Raw genomic sequence first — 17,066 nt, 5'->3', positions numbered from 1 at the left:
ATGGACCTAGCTTATGTAGTTAGAAACTACATCTCATTCTTCTCTGAATCTCCTGCAGCACAGTTCCTGGGAAATAGCACTCAGTTGGTGTTTAAAAGAAGATGAATTTATTCCATGGGCAACTTCAGGTGTTTTACTGCCTTACAAGTCATTCAAATGTAGAAGACCTCAAAAAGCATGTGCTCTGTAGGTTCCCTTGGAATATTTATAGTTAACCCACTAGGCAGTCCAGAATGTGCTCTAAGTGGTTGGTGCTGCCACACATATGTAGGAGAAAGGGTTTTTAAAAAGCTAAGGATCAGAAGAAATAAGGATCATGGTTTCATCATTAATATAGGACTTTATGGTTTGCAAAGCATATTGGCATATATTACCTCATTCCACCCTGTAAGACATTACTCCCACTTTTTAAGTGAGGTTGAGGGAAACTAAGTGACTCTCCCAAGGTCACACAGCCAGTAAGCCACTGAGCAGGGATTGAAGCTGCACTTACCATTTTCCCACAGCTCTCTGGTGACATGCTGACAGGACCTACCAAAGTCAAGGGAGACCAATATGGGAGAATATGATTAACTTTTCAAATCATCAGAAGTAAACTACTTTTTTTTAATGTTCATTTTTATTTTTGAGACAGAGATACAGAGCATGAGTGAGGGAGGGGCAGAGAGAGAGGGAGATAGAATCCAAAGCAGGCTCCAGGCTTTGAGCTGTCAGCACGGAGCCCGACTTGGGGCTTGAACTCATAAACTATGAGATCATGACCTGAGCCAAAGTCAGACGCTCAACTGACTGAGCCACCCAGGTGCCCCAGAAGTAAACTACCTTTTATTTATTTATTTATTTAATTTTTTTTTTTTTAACGTTTATTTATTTTTGAGACAGAGAGAGACAGAGCATGAACGGGGGGGGGTCAGAGAGAGAGGGAGACACAGAATTCAAAACAGGCCCCAGGCTCTGAGCTGTCAGCACGGAGCCCGACGCAGGGCTCGAACTCACCGACCGTGAGATCATGACCTGAGCCGAAGTCGGACGCTTAACCCACCAAGCCACCCAGGCGCCCCTATTTATTTATTTTTTAATGTTTATTTATTTTTGAGACAGAGAGAGACAGAGCATGAACGGGGGAGGGTCAGAGAGAGGGAGACACAGAATCTGAAATAGGCTCCAGGCTCTGAGCTGTCAGCACAGAGCCCGACGCGGGGCTGGAACTCATGGACCGCAAGATCATGACCTGAGCCGAAGTCGGCCGCTTAACCGACTGAGCCACCCAGGCGCCGTAAACTACCTTTTAAAACTGGGAAGCCTGCATGATAAGGACACCTTCTTCACCTGAACATCTGTGAATGTGCACAACTGGTGTGCAGATCATCAGTGTGGTGTCACTGCTATGGTCCTGAGCATTCAGGGGCACCAATGACCAATGGGATAGGCAGAAGCGCCCCCCCCCCCACCCCCCCCACACACACACACACACACACACACACACACACACACACACACACACACGTACTGGTGAGCGGCAACTGTGTGTTTCAGGGATTCCTTGCAGAGAAATTCTGAAAATCCCAGAAGATGGGCAGCCCTTCCCAAGCCTCAGCATTGTGTATGAAAGGTTCTAAAGCTGAGGCAGCTCCAGACCCAGACAATGTGACCACGGTTTTGAAGCTGTGGGACTCTGAGACCTTTTCAAGAAACCTCAGATGGATTTTTTCTTTTCATCATATGTTGAGTAAAGTAGAGAGATGTCACTTCTCTCTTTTTTTCTCCCCCTACAGGACAAGACATTTCAAAGAAAGTATTAAATTCATTCACGAGTGCCGACTCAGGGGTGAGGGTTGTCTTGTACACTGGTATGTATGCCTCTACCTAATTAATAATAGCTTAGCATTTCTTCTCAACCTGATTTCTGTCAAGTGTTTTTCTGTGTGTGATTAATTATTTCAGCTCTTAATAGTTCATCTACCATCTGAATCTTGAACATACACCCCATCTGACCCCTGCCATTTGTTAGTCATCATTAGTTTTTGATGACAGAGAACCCTATGTTTTTTTTTATTTTCATTTTCACAGTAGGATTTCTGTAGTGACTGTCAAGGTTACTGGACAACAGAAAACTCTTTTCTAGCCTATGTCTATCATTCCCTCAAAACAGCCTCCTGTGGAGGGTACAGATTTTGTGGGCTCATCCCTGAAACTTCAGTGACCTTCCAAAACACCGTTTCTTTCTGGAGAGTTTTGATCACATATGTGGGTGTTTAGCATTGTATTAGTGTAACACCAAAATAACCATTTCTTCTACATATGCAGATTGGGGCTTTTATGTATGTTTAGCTTAGTACTTTGAAAAGATCTGAATAGATTCTTAGAAATAAATAGTTTATATATAGCTCTCTACCGCATTCAGCTATACTTTGTGCAGATATGTATATACATACACGAGTACGTACACACTGCAGAGAAAGCTGTTAAAACGCACATAATCCAAGGACAATGTACATAAAGTTCTTAGCACTGTACCTGGCACATGGTAAGCTCTCAGTGAGTGTTGGCTCTCATATTTTATTTTTTTATTTTTAATTTAAATATAGTTGACATTAGTTTCAGGTGTACAATGTAGTGATTTGACAATTATATATATTATGAAATGCTTGTTACCACTAGTATTCATACTAATCACATAACTAATATGTCAAAGGAACCAGTAGGCAACATCCTAGAGCTGGAACTCTGCTGTTCATTAAAGTGCAGGCTGACAAAGCATAAGAGACTGTTGAGAACTGAGAGCAAACTGAGGGTTGATGGGGGGTGGGAGGGAGGAGAGGGTGGGTGATGGGTATTGAGGAGGGCACCTTTTGGGATGAGCACTGGGTGTTGTATGGAAACCAATTTGACAATAAATTTCATATATAAAAAAAAAAAAAAAAAGAATGAAAAAAAAAAAAGTGCAGGCTGAGCATTTCCCTCTTTATATTGAATGAGGCTCCATATTGAATACTCTTCAGCCACAGAAAAAGATAAGATCTTGCTATTTACAGCAACATGGATAGATCTAGAGGGTATTATGCTAAGTGAAATATGTCAGAGGAAGCAAATACCATAAGATTTTACTTATATGTGGAATCTAAAAAACAAAACACATGAATGAACAAACAAAAAACAAACAAAAGGCAGAACCAGACCTGTAAATACAGAGAACAAACTGATGGTTGCTGGAGGGGAGGAGGTAGGAGGATGGGCAAAATGGGTGAAGGGGAGTAGGAGATACAAGGTTCCAGTTTTGGAATGAATAAGTCATGGGTATAAAAGGTACAGCGTAGGGAATATAGTCAATGGTATTAGCATTGAATGGTGACAGATGGGAGCTACACTTGTGGTGAGCACGGCATAATGTAAAACTTGTAGAATCACCTGGAATTAATGTAACATTGTATGTCAACTATACACAGTTTTTTAAAAAAGAGACAATATTATATTGTAAAATATAGATATTTTTAAAAAGCTTAACAGTCCTTTGAGTTTCCCCAAAGAAGTTGCTGTTGCAGTGAAAGCTCTTTGGAAATGTGAAGTGATGTCTCCTGGGCTGCATTGCTGCTGAGATTGGTGATAAACTTGTCTTGACCAAGGAGATCCATTGCTTGATATCCAGGAGAGCCATCAATGAAAACTAAACTGTTCAAAGGACCTGTAACCCATAATAGGAGAGCAGGGATAGTAGATCATTTGATTGCTTTAGAAAAAAACAGCATTCTGCAGTTGTATGCAGTTCTTGAAATTGTGTGATTTACCTTTTTTACTTTTAAAAAGAGTAGGACATGTAACACATTGTGGGTTTTGTAATGGTAATCTACATTTGATTAAAAGCACTTTGAGGAGTGCAGTTGGGACCATATAAGGGGAGTTCTGAAATCTTGTGCCTGTGCTTCTATGGCTGAATTAGAATCTCTAGGTTTGTACCCCAAGAGGATGTATTTTTTTAAAAGCTCTCAGTATTTCTGAAATAAAGCCCTAAGAAAGAGCCACTACTTGAGAGTCATTGTTTTATTATTATTATTATTATTATTATTATCATCATCATCATCATCATCATCATTTGAATATATGTAGATATGATATTCTAGGAATTTGTATTTCATATGGTTGTATAAATCTGAAGATAGGCTTTTCTAAAAATGAGAAATTTTCTAAACTTCCCCATATTAAACCGTTGCTAGAACACTCTAAATCTGATGCAGCACAGCCTTCTGTGACCACCTTAATTTGCATATGCATTTAAAATTGGTCCCTTACTCAGTCTGCCTGATATAATTAACCGTTCTTGACCCATACATCCCAGAGCACATGGAATGTGTCCTCTCTTGTACTCTGCTTAGTTATGTCAAGAAGAATAAATATTTCCTAAGAGCTTCTGTATTTAATGGGTTTTTCAGTTATAGATTTAGTTTTCATTTATCTAAGAAAACCAGACTTAAAAAAAAATGAAGTCTTCTAAACTGCTGCAGTTTATGAATAGATTTATTGCATAGATCCAAGACCCTTCAAGTTCCTGTAATGTGCTTTGGTTAGTTTTTTTTTTCTGTCCTGGGAAATGGGGAATATGTGAAGAGGGGCTAGGAAACATAGAAAATCATAAAACTGAAGTGTCCGAAACCATAGCCAGTAGGAAATCTACAAAAAAATGAGGCTAACACAGATACTGAATGCCTGAGATTCTACTGTATAATAAAGTAGAAGCGTATAATAAAGTAGAAGCTTATATGTTTCTGAATAATTTCATACTGGCTTGGTGTCCACTCATAATCCAAGGCAGGATGACTTTCTCAAACGAGATCCACAGAATCTCCTGCTCTCAGTGAATCATAGGATAGACTTCTGGACTGAAACCCTTTGCCCATGTGAGTTCTTTTGGCCCTACAGCCTGGCTGGCGTCTCCAGGAGCGTGACTCTGGTGATCGCATACATCATGACTGTCACCGACTTTGGCTGGGAGGATGCCCTGCACACTGTGCGTGCAGGGAGGTCCTGTGCCAACCCCAACCTGGGCTTCCAGAGACAGCTCCAGGAGTTTGAGAAGCATGAAGTCCACCAGGTAACCATGTTCAGGAGACTTTGGTGATGTAAACAGCAGCCCCTGGGAAGATGCCACAATCTTTCTGTACATCATGGAGGTTGGAGTTAGAAAGGCCCACAGAAGACATCTAGTCCAAGAATGCCCCACCTGCATCCCCATTAAAGTCCTCAGCTTAGAACATATATTTTACCATCAGACCCAGTATTAGCTTCTGTTTATCTCCCTTTGGGTCAAGTACCATTTTCTTGGTTTGGCTTGCTTTCATGTCCTCAGGCCACAATCTGGAAGAAGCAGTTATTTCTCATGCTTGACACTGGCTGGCCAACCACAGACCCATGATTACCCAATGCCTATTTATTCCTTGTTTATATGTGGCAAAATCTGTACCGTTAAGTAATGGGTAAAATCTATGTGAATGCAGGTGTGTGTGTGACATTTTGGTTTTTTTAACTTCTCCAGTACCGACAGTGGCTGAAGGAAGAATATGGAGAGAGCCCTTTGCGGGATGCAGAAGAAGCCAAAAACATTCTGGGTAAATATAAAGAGCAAGGGCGTGTGGAGTCCCAGCCTGGTACGAGGCGGTGGAGCAGCTTTCAGACCCTGCCTCCTCTGGCCTACAGCAACTATACGACGGAGACCTAATAACAGAGTGATCTGGTGCCTGCCTTTCCATCCCTTGTCTTCAGTGCATTTCTGCTGGGTGCCCTGGAATACTGACTGCCCCCATGGAGGACAGGAGAGGGAGGGTGGCGAAGGTGGATCCAGGCTTCTTCTCCATGAACCCACCCCAGGCCCTTTCACTCAGCCAACTTCTGCCCTGCCTGAGCTTGGGGAGTCTGCTTGACTGCCCCGTACCAACTCATGTGTGCACCTGTGTGCAGGCAAGTGTGCATGTGTGCCCGTGAGCATGAATGTTCATATTGCAGCAACAGTAACAAAATCCATGCTGACAGCCTTGGTATCACCACCCTTCCTTTTTCCAAGACTCCACATGGAAGTCATTTGAAGTTAACATTTTAAAAGCTTGTCAGCCGGAAGCAGCCTGTGGCTGTGAGCAAACAGAATCCAGGGTGGTCATGGTGAAAGCAGCAGGAGTCCAGACTCCCTCCTGAGTGTTGTTCCAGGGGCCCTGGAAGACAGAGAAGGGGTGCTCTGAGCATTGCCTCAATCTTTCAGTGAAAGTGTCCCAGGCTGTGGCTCCTACCACCTCAAGTCAAGACCCCCTTCTCAGCCCATCATATCCCTGAGTTCTACTTAGTGTTTGTTCTTGGTGGCACTGACTATATTTAAGTTCCATGGGGAGACCAACCACTTCAACCCAGGCTGTATGCCCAGAGCGCCCTTCCTTTCTACTCCTGTCCAGCTTCACTTGCTCTCAACCTCTTGTTCTCTTGCTGTTAGCACTCTGCAAGGGCCTCTTTGCAACATTTGCATGCATCTTCAGGAATTGGGAAGAGCATTTATTAGGCACTGTAGCAAGTTTGCATTTAAAAATACATTTTAAAATGCCTGAGCACTTATTATGCACTTTTGTGTATGCTGTGGATTTGATATTCGACCTCAGCTACCTCATTAAATGTTTTTTGAAAAGGTGTTTTCGTTACTGTAATCAACTCATAGTTGAAAATGTTTGGTCATGATTGCTTTTGAAGCCAAAGTACAAAAGCATCAGTATCAATGGGCTATTTAAAATTTTTGACTGGAGCTCCAATGATGCTTTCTAGTGGGTAAAATTTCACATTCAGGCCGAGGCCAGCAGGCCTGGAGAATGTCTGCAGTTTGCAGCGTGGCGCAGCAGGAATCTTGGAATGCTGCGAGCAATCTCGTGGTTCAGTCTTTTATACCACCTCAAATTGTTTAAACACACAAAGCCACAAGAATGAAAAAGTATGCTTGGCCTCTCCCAGAAAAGATGTTGCAACCCAGTTTCTCCAAATTCTACCAACAAAAGAGCCCCTGAATAAGAAGAGCAGTTTTCCTGTGCATATAGAAGGTATGTCACAGGTGAGCTCTTTGGGGACCAGAGAAAACTCTACACACCCACATAGGCCCCTGATATACACTGGGAAAGGGAAGCGTGGCCATGGACTTTTCCATCTACAGCTGAAATAATTTGTCTATAAGGTACATTTTTTTTTCTTAAACCAAAAAGAAATGTGAATATGTTCACAGAAATAATATTTAGGATATCAGCTGGAATCCTTAAATATGTGTGTACATTTATGAACATCTAAATGTATTCTTATAGGTCTTAAAATGTTGCTTTAATATTTGTTGCCAGTAATATTCTTTCTCCACAGCCACTCCAAGAATTCTGAAGTACTGGGCCTTTCTCAGAAGACTGTAATGTACCTGAAGTTTCTGAAATATTGCAAAGCCACAGAGCTTAAGGCTGGTGCTGCCAAAAAGAAAAGCAACCTAGAGTTTATTTTTAAGTATCCAGAAGTGATTTGTAAACTTGTTTTTCATTTTAAATTGACTACATGTGCGATGGTGGTGATATATGTTGAGAACTAAGGGTACTCTTTTAGCAAGAGAAAATATTTTTACCTTAATTCCACTGCTGCATCAATTTCTTTAACCTTAACTTTGATGTTTAAGCAATTTTTTTAAATGTTTGTTTATTTTTGATAGAGATGGAGACAGAATGCGAGTGGGTTAGGGGCAGAGAGAGAGGGAGACGCAGAATCTGAAGCAGGCTCCAGGCTCCGAGCTGTCAGCACAGAGCCTGATGCGGGGCTCAAACTCATGAGCTGTGAGATCATGACCTGAGCAAAGTTGGACACTCAACCGACTGAGCCACCCAGGCGCCCCATGTTTAAGCAATCTGAAGAGCCCTGCTGCACTGCTTTGGTTACTATTTAGTAATCATGATTGCTTCTCATGAGAATTACGCTGTGTAAACTCTGCCCATATGTTCTTCAATTCCCCAGCTTGGGACATATCTCTTGGTGTGTGTTTCACCCATGGTTTGCCTTCTCCATGGTGGAATTTACCAAGAGCTACACATTTTTGTTAACAAAAGGCAACCTAGCATTTAACTTCATGGGCAATGCATTCTTCCTGAGGTGAGGGGTGGACACTGTATGTGTTTCTGCCTATGAGGGTCATGATACAGGATTGGAGCCTGCTCTCATACCAGTAATGCTGGTTTAATTGCAGAGGCAATGAAAAGTAAATTAATTTCACCATGAGAGAAAAATTGATCTTCAATGTGAACAGAAAGAAATTCATAAATTGGACTTATAGTTTGTTTGCACACGTGTGAGAACTGAATATTTGGCACCCCTGGAATTATTGCACTTATCTCAGGGGTGTGCAGCCCAGGTACTCCATGATCATTTGCTGCACATTGTTGAATGCAGTTTATTCTGATTCCGTATTCAGCTTTTAATTTGAAGAAACACACACTGGCCTAAAGAGCAATTTAAGTCAATTTCCTAAATTTTCCATTTCTAAATCCAGGGGAGAAGGAAGGAAATTTGACTTTTTAGTCTAAGGATAGGGTTGGCTTGAACTAAGGGCAGGTGAACACAGGAGCTGATGTACCTGGACCCTTTAACTGTAGGTGGCAGGCTTGACCTGTGTTCTGAGTTTCTGCTTCAACCAGGGAGGGGCTCAGGAAAGGGGCTGGGAGCTGTGTGTTGGGATGAAGAGGACCCTCTGTACTGGCAACAGCCCCTGATGGGTGTGAGATGATACACAGTGATCAGTTTGGGTCATTAAAATGCTTATTCTGACTCAGCAGGCCTGCCTGAATGTAGTACAGGTAATCTAGTTGTAGGAACCTTTGAGTACTCCCATGTGTCATACTTAAAAGCCCCAAGATGTTTCCACTTCCCACTTGTGAGGATATGCCAGAGCCTTGTCTCTGGAAAGCTCAGGGAAAATGGCCAAGGCTGAACACAGAGCCTCAGGAAGACCTCTGTTCTGTGTGTAGGACATGAGGCAGCAGAATTAGGAAAACAGGTTTGCTGGCAATGGCCCCAATCCAATAGGGTCACCCACCCCTTGCAGCCTGACATCCTTTCCTGTCCACTTCTTCTTGCTATAGGATGAGATCTGGCACCAACAATAATCATCTAATAATTGGTGTTCTGTGGGTTACAAAGTATCACTGCAAAGCTTTATAAACCCACAGTCAGGGTTATTCATTTGAGTCTCAAAGAGGCTAAGAAATACACTGGAAAGTGAAAATGTTAGTGCTTCTTTGCCTGAATCTGGATCTTTTGATCCCAAATCAGTGGGTAAAGTGAGAGGGAGGGGCTGAGCCACCTCTGGGCTTTGCACTTAGAAGTTTGTGAGCCTCTAATGAGGGCTAAGGGAGAACAAGCACCCCTGTAGCAAAGCTGCATGGCTACTGAAGCCAGAACCTCTATTTGCTTCTCCCCTTTTCTCCCTGGAGAGTTTGTTTTGATCCCCATTAATGGTGTTGACAGGAAAATTGACAATTACAGAGTAAGTCCTAAGGACTAGTATAGGTGCTCCCAAAATGTGTGGGAAAGGGAAAGAGAAACACCATTCCAGTTTTGGGGTGAGTTAGGCAGTGTTCAGGGAAGGTATCTTGGGAAAAGTGATACCTAATTTGAGACTTGAAGCTTAAGTGCTAGAATTAGCTGGGCATAGTGGGAGGAAAGGGAGTCCAGGCCCAGGCTCAGCATGCATGTTAAGTTGGTGGCATGAGGGAACACAGTGCACTGGGGTGACCCCAAGTCATTGTGTAAACTAAAGCAAGAACCAAGGGGTGGGCATTGGTGGTAAGTGGTACAGACAAAGCTGCACACACAAGCAAAGACTCAGCTGGCCAAGGTGATACCATTGCTTAGTGTCTGTTGTATAATAACTGGTTTACTTCTTATACCAGCCCTTGGAGCTGATCAACCTCAGAGGTCAGGTGCCCTGCCAGCTTTCCACAGACTGATTCTTGAGCTTGGAACCTCATGAGCAGCATGAGTACCATTATGCAGATATAATGGGTATAATGGGTGGGGGCTCATTGAATGTGCTGGAGCAAGCAGGAACCATGGTTGGTGTGTAGGTGGAGAATTAAGGCGGAGGGTGGCAGTCAGGGGGCAGCTGTTATGTCATCCAGGTGATTGAAACTAGTGCCCTGAACAGGGTCATGGTGGTAGAGATGAAAAGGGACAAAGGAGGCAAATAGATTTGGGATTGAGGGACGTTGGGGAGGGAGGAGCAAATGCTCTTAGTATTGGGATGAACATGGAGGACTATGGGTTTTGTGGCCTTGCCACTCCGGAATCTTCCAACACAGTGGTTCTTTGTACCAGTATCCTCCTTCCCCATGATGATTGTTTGTAGGATCTGAAATGTCAAGGTTAGATTTAAGGGGGCTGCCAGACCTAGGACCTCCAAAGGCAGTCATCCCAGCTTTGCAGATTAGGGCCTCAAGTTTATCCGTGTACACAGGACAGACTCCCTGGAATAGACTCATGACAATTAATGTGGAATTCAAATGTCCAGTTTCATAATTTATCATGAAAAATAAAGTAGCTTTATGAAAACCAATTTTATTCACTAGACTATCTCTTTCATTATCAAGATTTGTGAGGGAAGCCAAATTAGTCACTAGGCATTGTCTTGTGAGATGGACATGGAGCTAAGAGCCTTAGTGGTGTGCAGGGAGTAATCCTGATCTGGCATCCCCCATGATTGGAGTGCTTTTCCCATAACATGCTTGAGTGGTGTTTCTGCCAGGCTCCTGCTTTGCTTCCTGAAGTCACTTTTCCAGGGTCTAGCAGACTACCCAGTTTATATACTTTTTTTTTTCCCCCAAGGTTTAAATCATGTTTTTTAGAGCACCTTCATTAACCTTGGGTATTCTTGTGTGTCTTCAAAAGCATTTATGCTTTTCTGTGAAGATGAGTTCCCACTAGTGGCTTTTTTATTTTTTAGGTGCTTGTTCTTTCTAGTTTCTGTCTCAGCAGGGAACCCCATTTCCAACTTCTGGGGCTTCTTTGTGTTACTCATGCACAGAGACAGCCTATAAATTCTGGTGATTTGTGTGCATATGTGTGTGCACATACACCTGTGTTTTTTTGGTTTTTAGTTTTTAGAGAAATCTTTAACTTTCAGGAGAGTCTTGCGTACAACAACAAAGGTACCTTGAACTCGGGTACCCTAGATGGCAGGTACCTGGAACACCCAGGGAAATGTCAGAGCTCATGTTGCACAACCAGAGCTGGTCACAAAGGGCTGCTCTTTGCACCAGTATCTAGTCATAAAAATAGGGAACACACTAAAATTCAAAACCCTGTGATCCCACACTAGATGACTCCTCCCATCCTGGCCCTAAGTTATTAATAATTTTATTAAGAATGTGCTTTCAACACGCTTATATTTATATATGTACTTAACAAGAAATCACCAAGACTTCAGAGGGAAGTTCCTCTTCCCTTTCCTTTTTATTGCCCAGAGAAAGGGAGAAACTGAGAAGAAAAAAAAAAAGCTGCCTTTGATTTGTAACTGAAGGCTTGAGCATGTCAGTCATTCCCTTAGGATTTAGTAGGGTCTCCTTAAACCTTGGGCTCATCAAGACCATCATGGACTTGGATTCATATAACACAATGGCCACATTTCATCATGCAGAGAGATCTTGACACTTTGCTCTTATTTTCCTACCCCTGCTATAGATCTTGAGACCTGTCACTGCAATAACAGTACATAATTAGTTAAGCCAGTACCAAAATTAGTAATCAAAATTAGTATCTATTTTGCAGCTTAGGCTTAACCACCTAATAAGCATCTGACTAAAGGTTACAAGTACTGTGTCTGTGTCTCTTTCCATCTGGGGAAAGAATTGCCAGTACGTTTTTGAACATCTGCAAGTTTGGGTTTATTTTGACTCTGGATATCTTATGCAAACTGTTGATCAAGAGTTAGTAATTTGCAGTTAATTTTCCTTAAGCTTCTAGTTCAGTTATTAGAGTCTGGTGTCAAAAGAGCTATTTTAGCAGGTGACTGAAATTACTAGGCAGTTCAACATTCTGAGTGTGGTGTTCACTGTTTATTTAGAAGTAGGGTTAAGAGAAGATGTTTTAGATAGGATTATACCTGATCATAGCCTTTACACAAAGGCCTATTTAAGAAAACTGGAGAGAGGGGGAAAAATAAAACTGATTTTTACAGGGTTAACAATTCCTTCTAGGAATAATGTCACTTGCAACAATTTTGGGAAACAACACTGATCATGCCATTTCACCATTTGTCCAACTTGACCCAAGGAGACCCCATTACAGGGGCCTTTCCACTCAGCTGCTCAGTCCTCCAGGGCCCACATCAGTGACAAGTGAAAATATAAATAAGAAGTTGCCATCGACATTATGTTGGCCTCTCTCTCCCCTCAGAGTCCATTTATCATCAAGTGTTTTGCCCTCAGTTTCTTGTGCCCTTCCCAGAAGTGGCCAAACCAGCACAAACAGGAACCATACTTTCTAGTGAGCAGGTTTGCCTTTTGTTGGTTGGCTGTGGGATTCCCCAAGGCACTGATATGGAGCCTTTTGGGAAAATAAAAATCAAAAGGCCTCTACATTGTGCACTAAAGAAATGTCACCTTCTGCTTTGCAAAGGGTGTGCCCTTCAAGGCAAGAGACCCAAGTGGCACTGAGCTTCCTCAGAATGGGAGTCCCTAGAGAAACTTGTCATGTGCCAGGAGTCAAATGTTTGGATGCTCCTTGGTTTGTGTTAAGCCACACTGATGTGGTGACAGACAGAAAGTCAAGAAGGTGTGAGAGGAGAGGACCATTTCTTGACTGTTTTCAGAGGCCTTCATGGATCTCCCCAAATCAGGTGCATCCCAGAGGTGTATTGCAGGTATGTGCTAAAACCCACATTTCATGCCTTGATATTCACTTCCCCACAGCACACAGCCCTGTTCTCTGCTTTGCCAGAGCTCCTTCCTATTATCTTCCACCTTCCAGGAGGAGGAAGGCACAGGTCCTCACTAAGCAGGTTGGGGGATAGAGGTGGTACTTAGTAAATGAGAGGCTAGGGCCCTGGACTGGTGACCAGGAAGCCAAGATAGTCACATGTCAGGCAGGCCTGACTCAGGTCCAGTTTCATCCTGGTTCTCTGGAATACCTTGGGGAAGTCCCAGAGGAGGCAGCCCACTCATGTGGGGAACTTCTTCTAAGACGGGAGTGAAAGAAGCTCCCTAGGAGGGATGAGCAGTGCTAGAGGGTACCCTGTGTCATGGCACAGTGATGTGGCCAGAGGCAGCCTCACAGCTTTCCTGAGTGGCATTTTATGTGTCTATAAATGCCCTTCTAATCCTGAAGAGCTCACATCTGGATAACAAGACAATCAATCTTGTGATAGTCAACAATTATTGAGTACATAATGTGGGAGAGAAGCTGGCATTGAGATTTTTCCTTGAAATCACTTCTGGCAACAATCCTGTTGGATAGATTTTACTATTATCACCATTTTTCAGATGAAGAAACCAAGTTCTAGAGAACTTGAGCATTTCCCAGTCTCAAGGCCAGAAAGTGGCCAAGTGAGAATTAGAATCCAAGCAATCTGACTGAGGTGTGCGTAAATGTCACCACTCCTTTCAAAATGCCACTACCTCTCCGAGGCTAAGCTAATGAAATACTAACAGTCATGTGCTTTCATGTTCAAGTTTTTTTTCTGAAGGTGGGTTTACATTAGATCACAGGAATAGTGGGGAGATTAAGGTGGAAGATAGGTAGATATATGTAAGTAGGCACATGAGAAAGACTTTTTTTTTCTTTTCATCAAAGCCTGCCCATTGTGCATACACTATGGCTACCACACATACTTCTGACTGGGCATTTCTGACTTAGCCTAGAGTATCAGGCAGAGTACTGAGATGTCCTGGGGCTCCAGGAAGTGCTTTGCAAGAATACAGAATGGCCCATGTGTGTATGGGAAGGGGGACGGGGCTAATGCCTGGTACTTTAAGCAGATGGTATTTTGTACTTGATGTACCATCATTACATAAATGGAGGAACTTCTGTGAGGGTTTTGCAAGAAGCTTAGGGATTTGCTGTCATTCAAGTCAAATAACTCAAATGAAGACACTCATTGAGGACAGAGACATGGGAAGCAACAGTGGATGTCAAAGCAACCAGAGACTGACAGGACCTCCTTCCAACCCCTGGGGCCGAGGGCCAGGGCTGGGAGATGGAGTTACTATAGCCAAGTAAGAAGTGGGCTGTGCAGGGCTGTCCAGAAGGACCTGGGCAAGGAAGGTCTTTAAGAAGTATGGGAGGTTGGGAGGGAGCAGAGTAGAAATTTCCCATCTGATGTCCTCCTGTCCTATCTCCCTGAACCTAATGGGAAGCTGGCCAGCAGAGGATTCTGTATGCTGTGATCTTGGGGGACAGAACAGGATGATTGCCATACAACAGGCAGACCTGGAACTCAGCCTTGGGTAGGGCGGAGATTCAGTGATAGGATGGAGGAAGTGCCACAAGCTTCCAAGAAGTATCTGAGTGTCAGCAAGCTGATACTAAAAGTGGGTCTGAGTGGGGAGTCTGGTTCTCCTACACACTTTGTCCTGAAGTGTGCTATCTGGAGCTTGGCCTGTGACTCACTGCTTTCATCTGTAGAGAGCATTTAGAATCATCCATGCCTGCCAATGTGCCCTCACTGATCTGTGCTTTCCTATGGCCTAGCTGGTGAAATGGCATCCCCTGAGAGAAGACCACCAGGGTCAGGTGGCATCTGAGCATCTGCTACAAACTTTGCCCTTGTGAGAGTCCCCCCTCCTCCAGACCACAGCCCATGAAGAGCAGGGGAGGATATTCTGCAGTGCCTCAACCATGCTACAGTGCCCACAGCTCACTGGGAGAACCACTTCATGAGATTTTTATAGAGCTAGCACCGTTCAGACTGCCATGAGGGAAAGGAAAATGAGGCAGGGCAGCCTTGTCTTCAGATTTTGAGTTGGGGATAGAAGAGAGTCACTCCCAAATGTTCTGTGAACAAATGCTGAGCATAGAAGCATGAATGCAGGCCAAGTGGACCACAGATGCTTCACAGAGAGTGTCCTGCTAGGAAGACTTGGAAGAAGAATCAAGTGCATCCAGGGAAGAGGGTGATACACAGGTAAAGGCACAGGCAAGAGTGAACATGGTGTACTTGGAAGTCCAAGACCTTAGAGAAGGTGATTGTGAGGGAGGTGAGGGTTGGAAAGTAGAGTGCTTAATCCCGTCCTGTCGTATAAACTGTAGGCAGCCGTGGGAGGGCCTTGGATTGATTTGGGTCCACCAGGATGGGCTAGAGTCAAGAAGTTCAAGCAGTTAGGAGACAGGCTCACTGGATGCCCCCATGGGACCTCTCCAATGACAAATCTACCAAGTGAGGCAACATATATAGTTACCACCTTGAAGTAATTATAGGCAGTGCTGGTTTGCTTTCTCCAGAAGCAGAAACAGAGTTAGGGGTACAAAGGATTATTGGCAGATAGCATCTGTGACAGGAGGGCAGTGGGGCTGTCAGGAAGACAGTCCCACCTCCCCATCAGAGTAGCCTAGGGGCAGGCATGGCTGGTTGCCTCAGAAGAATGGCCTGAGCTGCCAGAGAAGGCACCCCTGAGAGGTCAGAGCTCAGGGATACTTACCATTCTCACACAGTAGGACAGCCTGATGCTCTCCAGGGACACCTGGTACTAAAGTGCAGCCTGCAGAGATTTGTCTCCACAGTGTCTCATACAGCAGGACTTCCCAAAATGCTTCGCCCAAACTCCAGTGCTGGATTCTTCAATGTGGCTTGGTCATTTGGGTGCCTCTGGCAACTGAAAGCCCTCTCCCCTCTTCTCTCCTTCTCCCCTTGTCCCCCCTCTGTCCTCCTGTCCCCTCTCCCTCCTCCCCCTTCACTCCCCCTCCTCCCCTCTTCCCCCCAGTTCTCAGATTAGAACTGGGTGTAGAGAAGGTTGAAAACAATGCCAGGGTTTAGCGGATTCCAACCATTCTCCTCACAATAATTGCAGCCTCAGCTGCCACCAGGGATGCAGCAGGACCTCTCCACTCCTGGGGCAGGAGATGTACAGACACACTGTTTATATAGCATTTATTAAAAACAAGCTTTAGTAACAAGTAAAAGAGAATCTTTTATTACCATCCAGAGCCACAATCCTAAACCATTCCAGTGATAAAATATGTCTCCCCTGGAAACTTACTTTGTTGATCTAAGTTTAAACAGTGGCTGTCTAGAGTTATACATAAGCTTAAGTTAAGTTAAGTTAAGTATACATAAGTTATACATAAGCTTAAAATGTACATGTTTTTATTATATCCTTTAATTAACAATATGTTCTACATGGAAGTGAGTGTGGAGAACTCCCAGTTAATGGGCATGACTGGGACATAGGAAATCAACTGGTCGGTTGTGTTGTGTTGTTTTGTTTTTCTTTTCTTTTCCAGTAAATTCAGAGTGATTTGGAATCCAAGCTCCATGGGGCAAGTTTGGTCTCCAGTCTCTGCGAGATTACATTTCTGCACTTGCAGAGTAGATTTGAAATAACCAAGGGTTTTATACTCAGTTCCTTTAATCTGGCATTCTGAGTGACCACTTGAATGTTTACTTGTCTAAATATTTTTGGCTGCAGACATATTAGAAAACCACAAGAATTGGTCCCAAAGAAACCTAGACATGCTATTTATAGAATTTGATGTGGAATGGGATTTGTATGCATCTTGCCCTATCTTATCTTTTTAGTTAACACTTTTTCTACCTACTTGTTTATCTGTTGTTCAACATGAAATAAATTTTTCAAAATAAACTAAGTGTTCTATGACCAATGATGAGTGAAGATCAACTGATAAATCTCACATAAAGAGAAGTTCAGTTTTGACAAAATCATTGACAAATTCATAGAAGTTATGGCTTAAAAATTGTAATTATTCATTAATGTGGCAGACCAACATCTAGGTATATGTTCCTCCCATTTTTCAACATATGCATTACTGTAATTAAAGAGTATTCATACATGACTTTTTCCTTTTTACTGTGATTT

General features: G+C 43.2%; 1 protein-coding gene across 5 annotated transcripts in view; it reads left to right on the top strand.

Annotated features, from left to right (window-relative positions):
* The window catches only part of DUSP22 (dual specificity phosphatase 22), a 71,999-nt gene extending 55,729 nt beyond the window's left edge, over nt 1-16,270 (top strand). For 2 of the 5 annotated variants that reach the window (XM_040460636.1, XM_040460632.1), the window contains 3 exons: nt 1,776-1,850; nt 4,915-5,086; nt 5,528-6,661. In XM_040460636.1, the coding sequence (XP_040316570.1) occupies nt 1,776-1,850; nt 4,915-5,086; nt 5,528-5,710 (430 nt within the window). In that variant the 3' untranslated portion in view covers nt 5,711-6,661. Of the gene's footprint in view, nt 1-1,775; nt 1,851-4,914; nt 5,087-5,527; nt 6,662-7,368; nt 7,629-14,724 lie in introns of those variants that run through there. The other 3 variants (XM_040460633.1, XM_040460634.1, XM_040460635.1) reach the window with 3 other exon arrangements.
* Nucleotides 16,271-17,066: the final 796 nt, after the last annotated feature.

Source organism: Herpailurus yagouaroundi, unplaced genomic scaffold, assembly GCF_014898765.1.
Source record: "Herpailurus yagouaroundi ecotype Mexico unplaced genomic scaffold, PumYag 250, whole genome shotgun sequence".
NCBI classification, from domain to species: domain Eukaryota; kingdom Metazoa; phylum Chordata; class Mammalia; order Carnivora; family Felidae; genus Herpailurus; species Herpailurus yagouaroundi.
The sequence above is the reverse complement of the archived record's forward strand: the minus strand, read 5'-3'. Positions and strand labels throughout refer to the sequence as shown.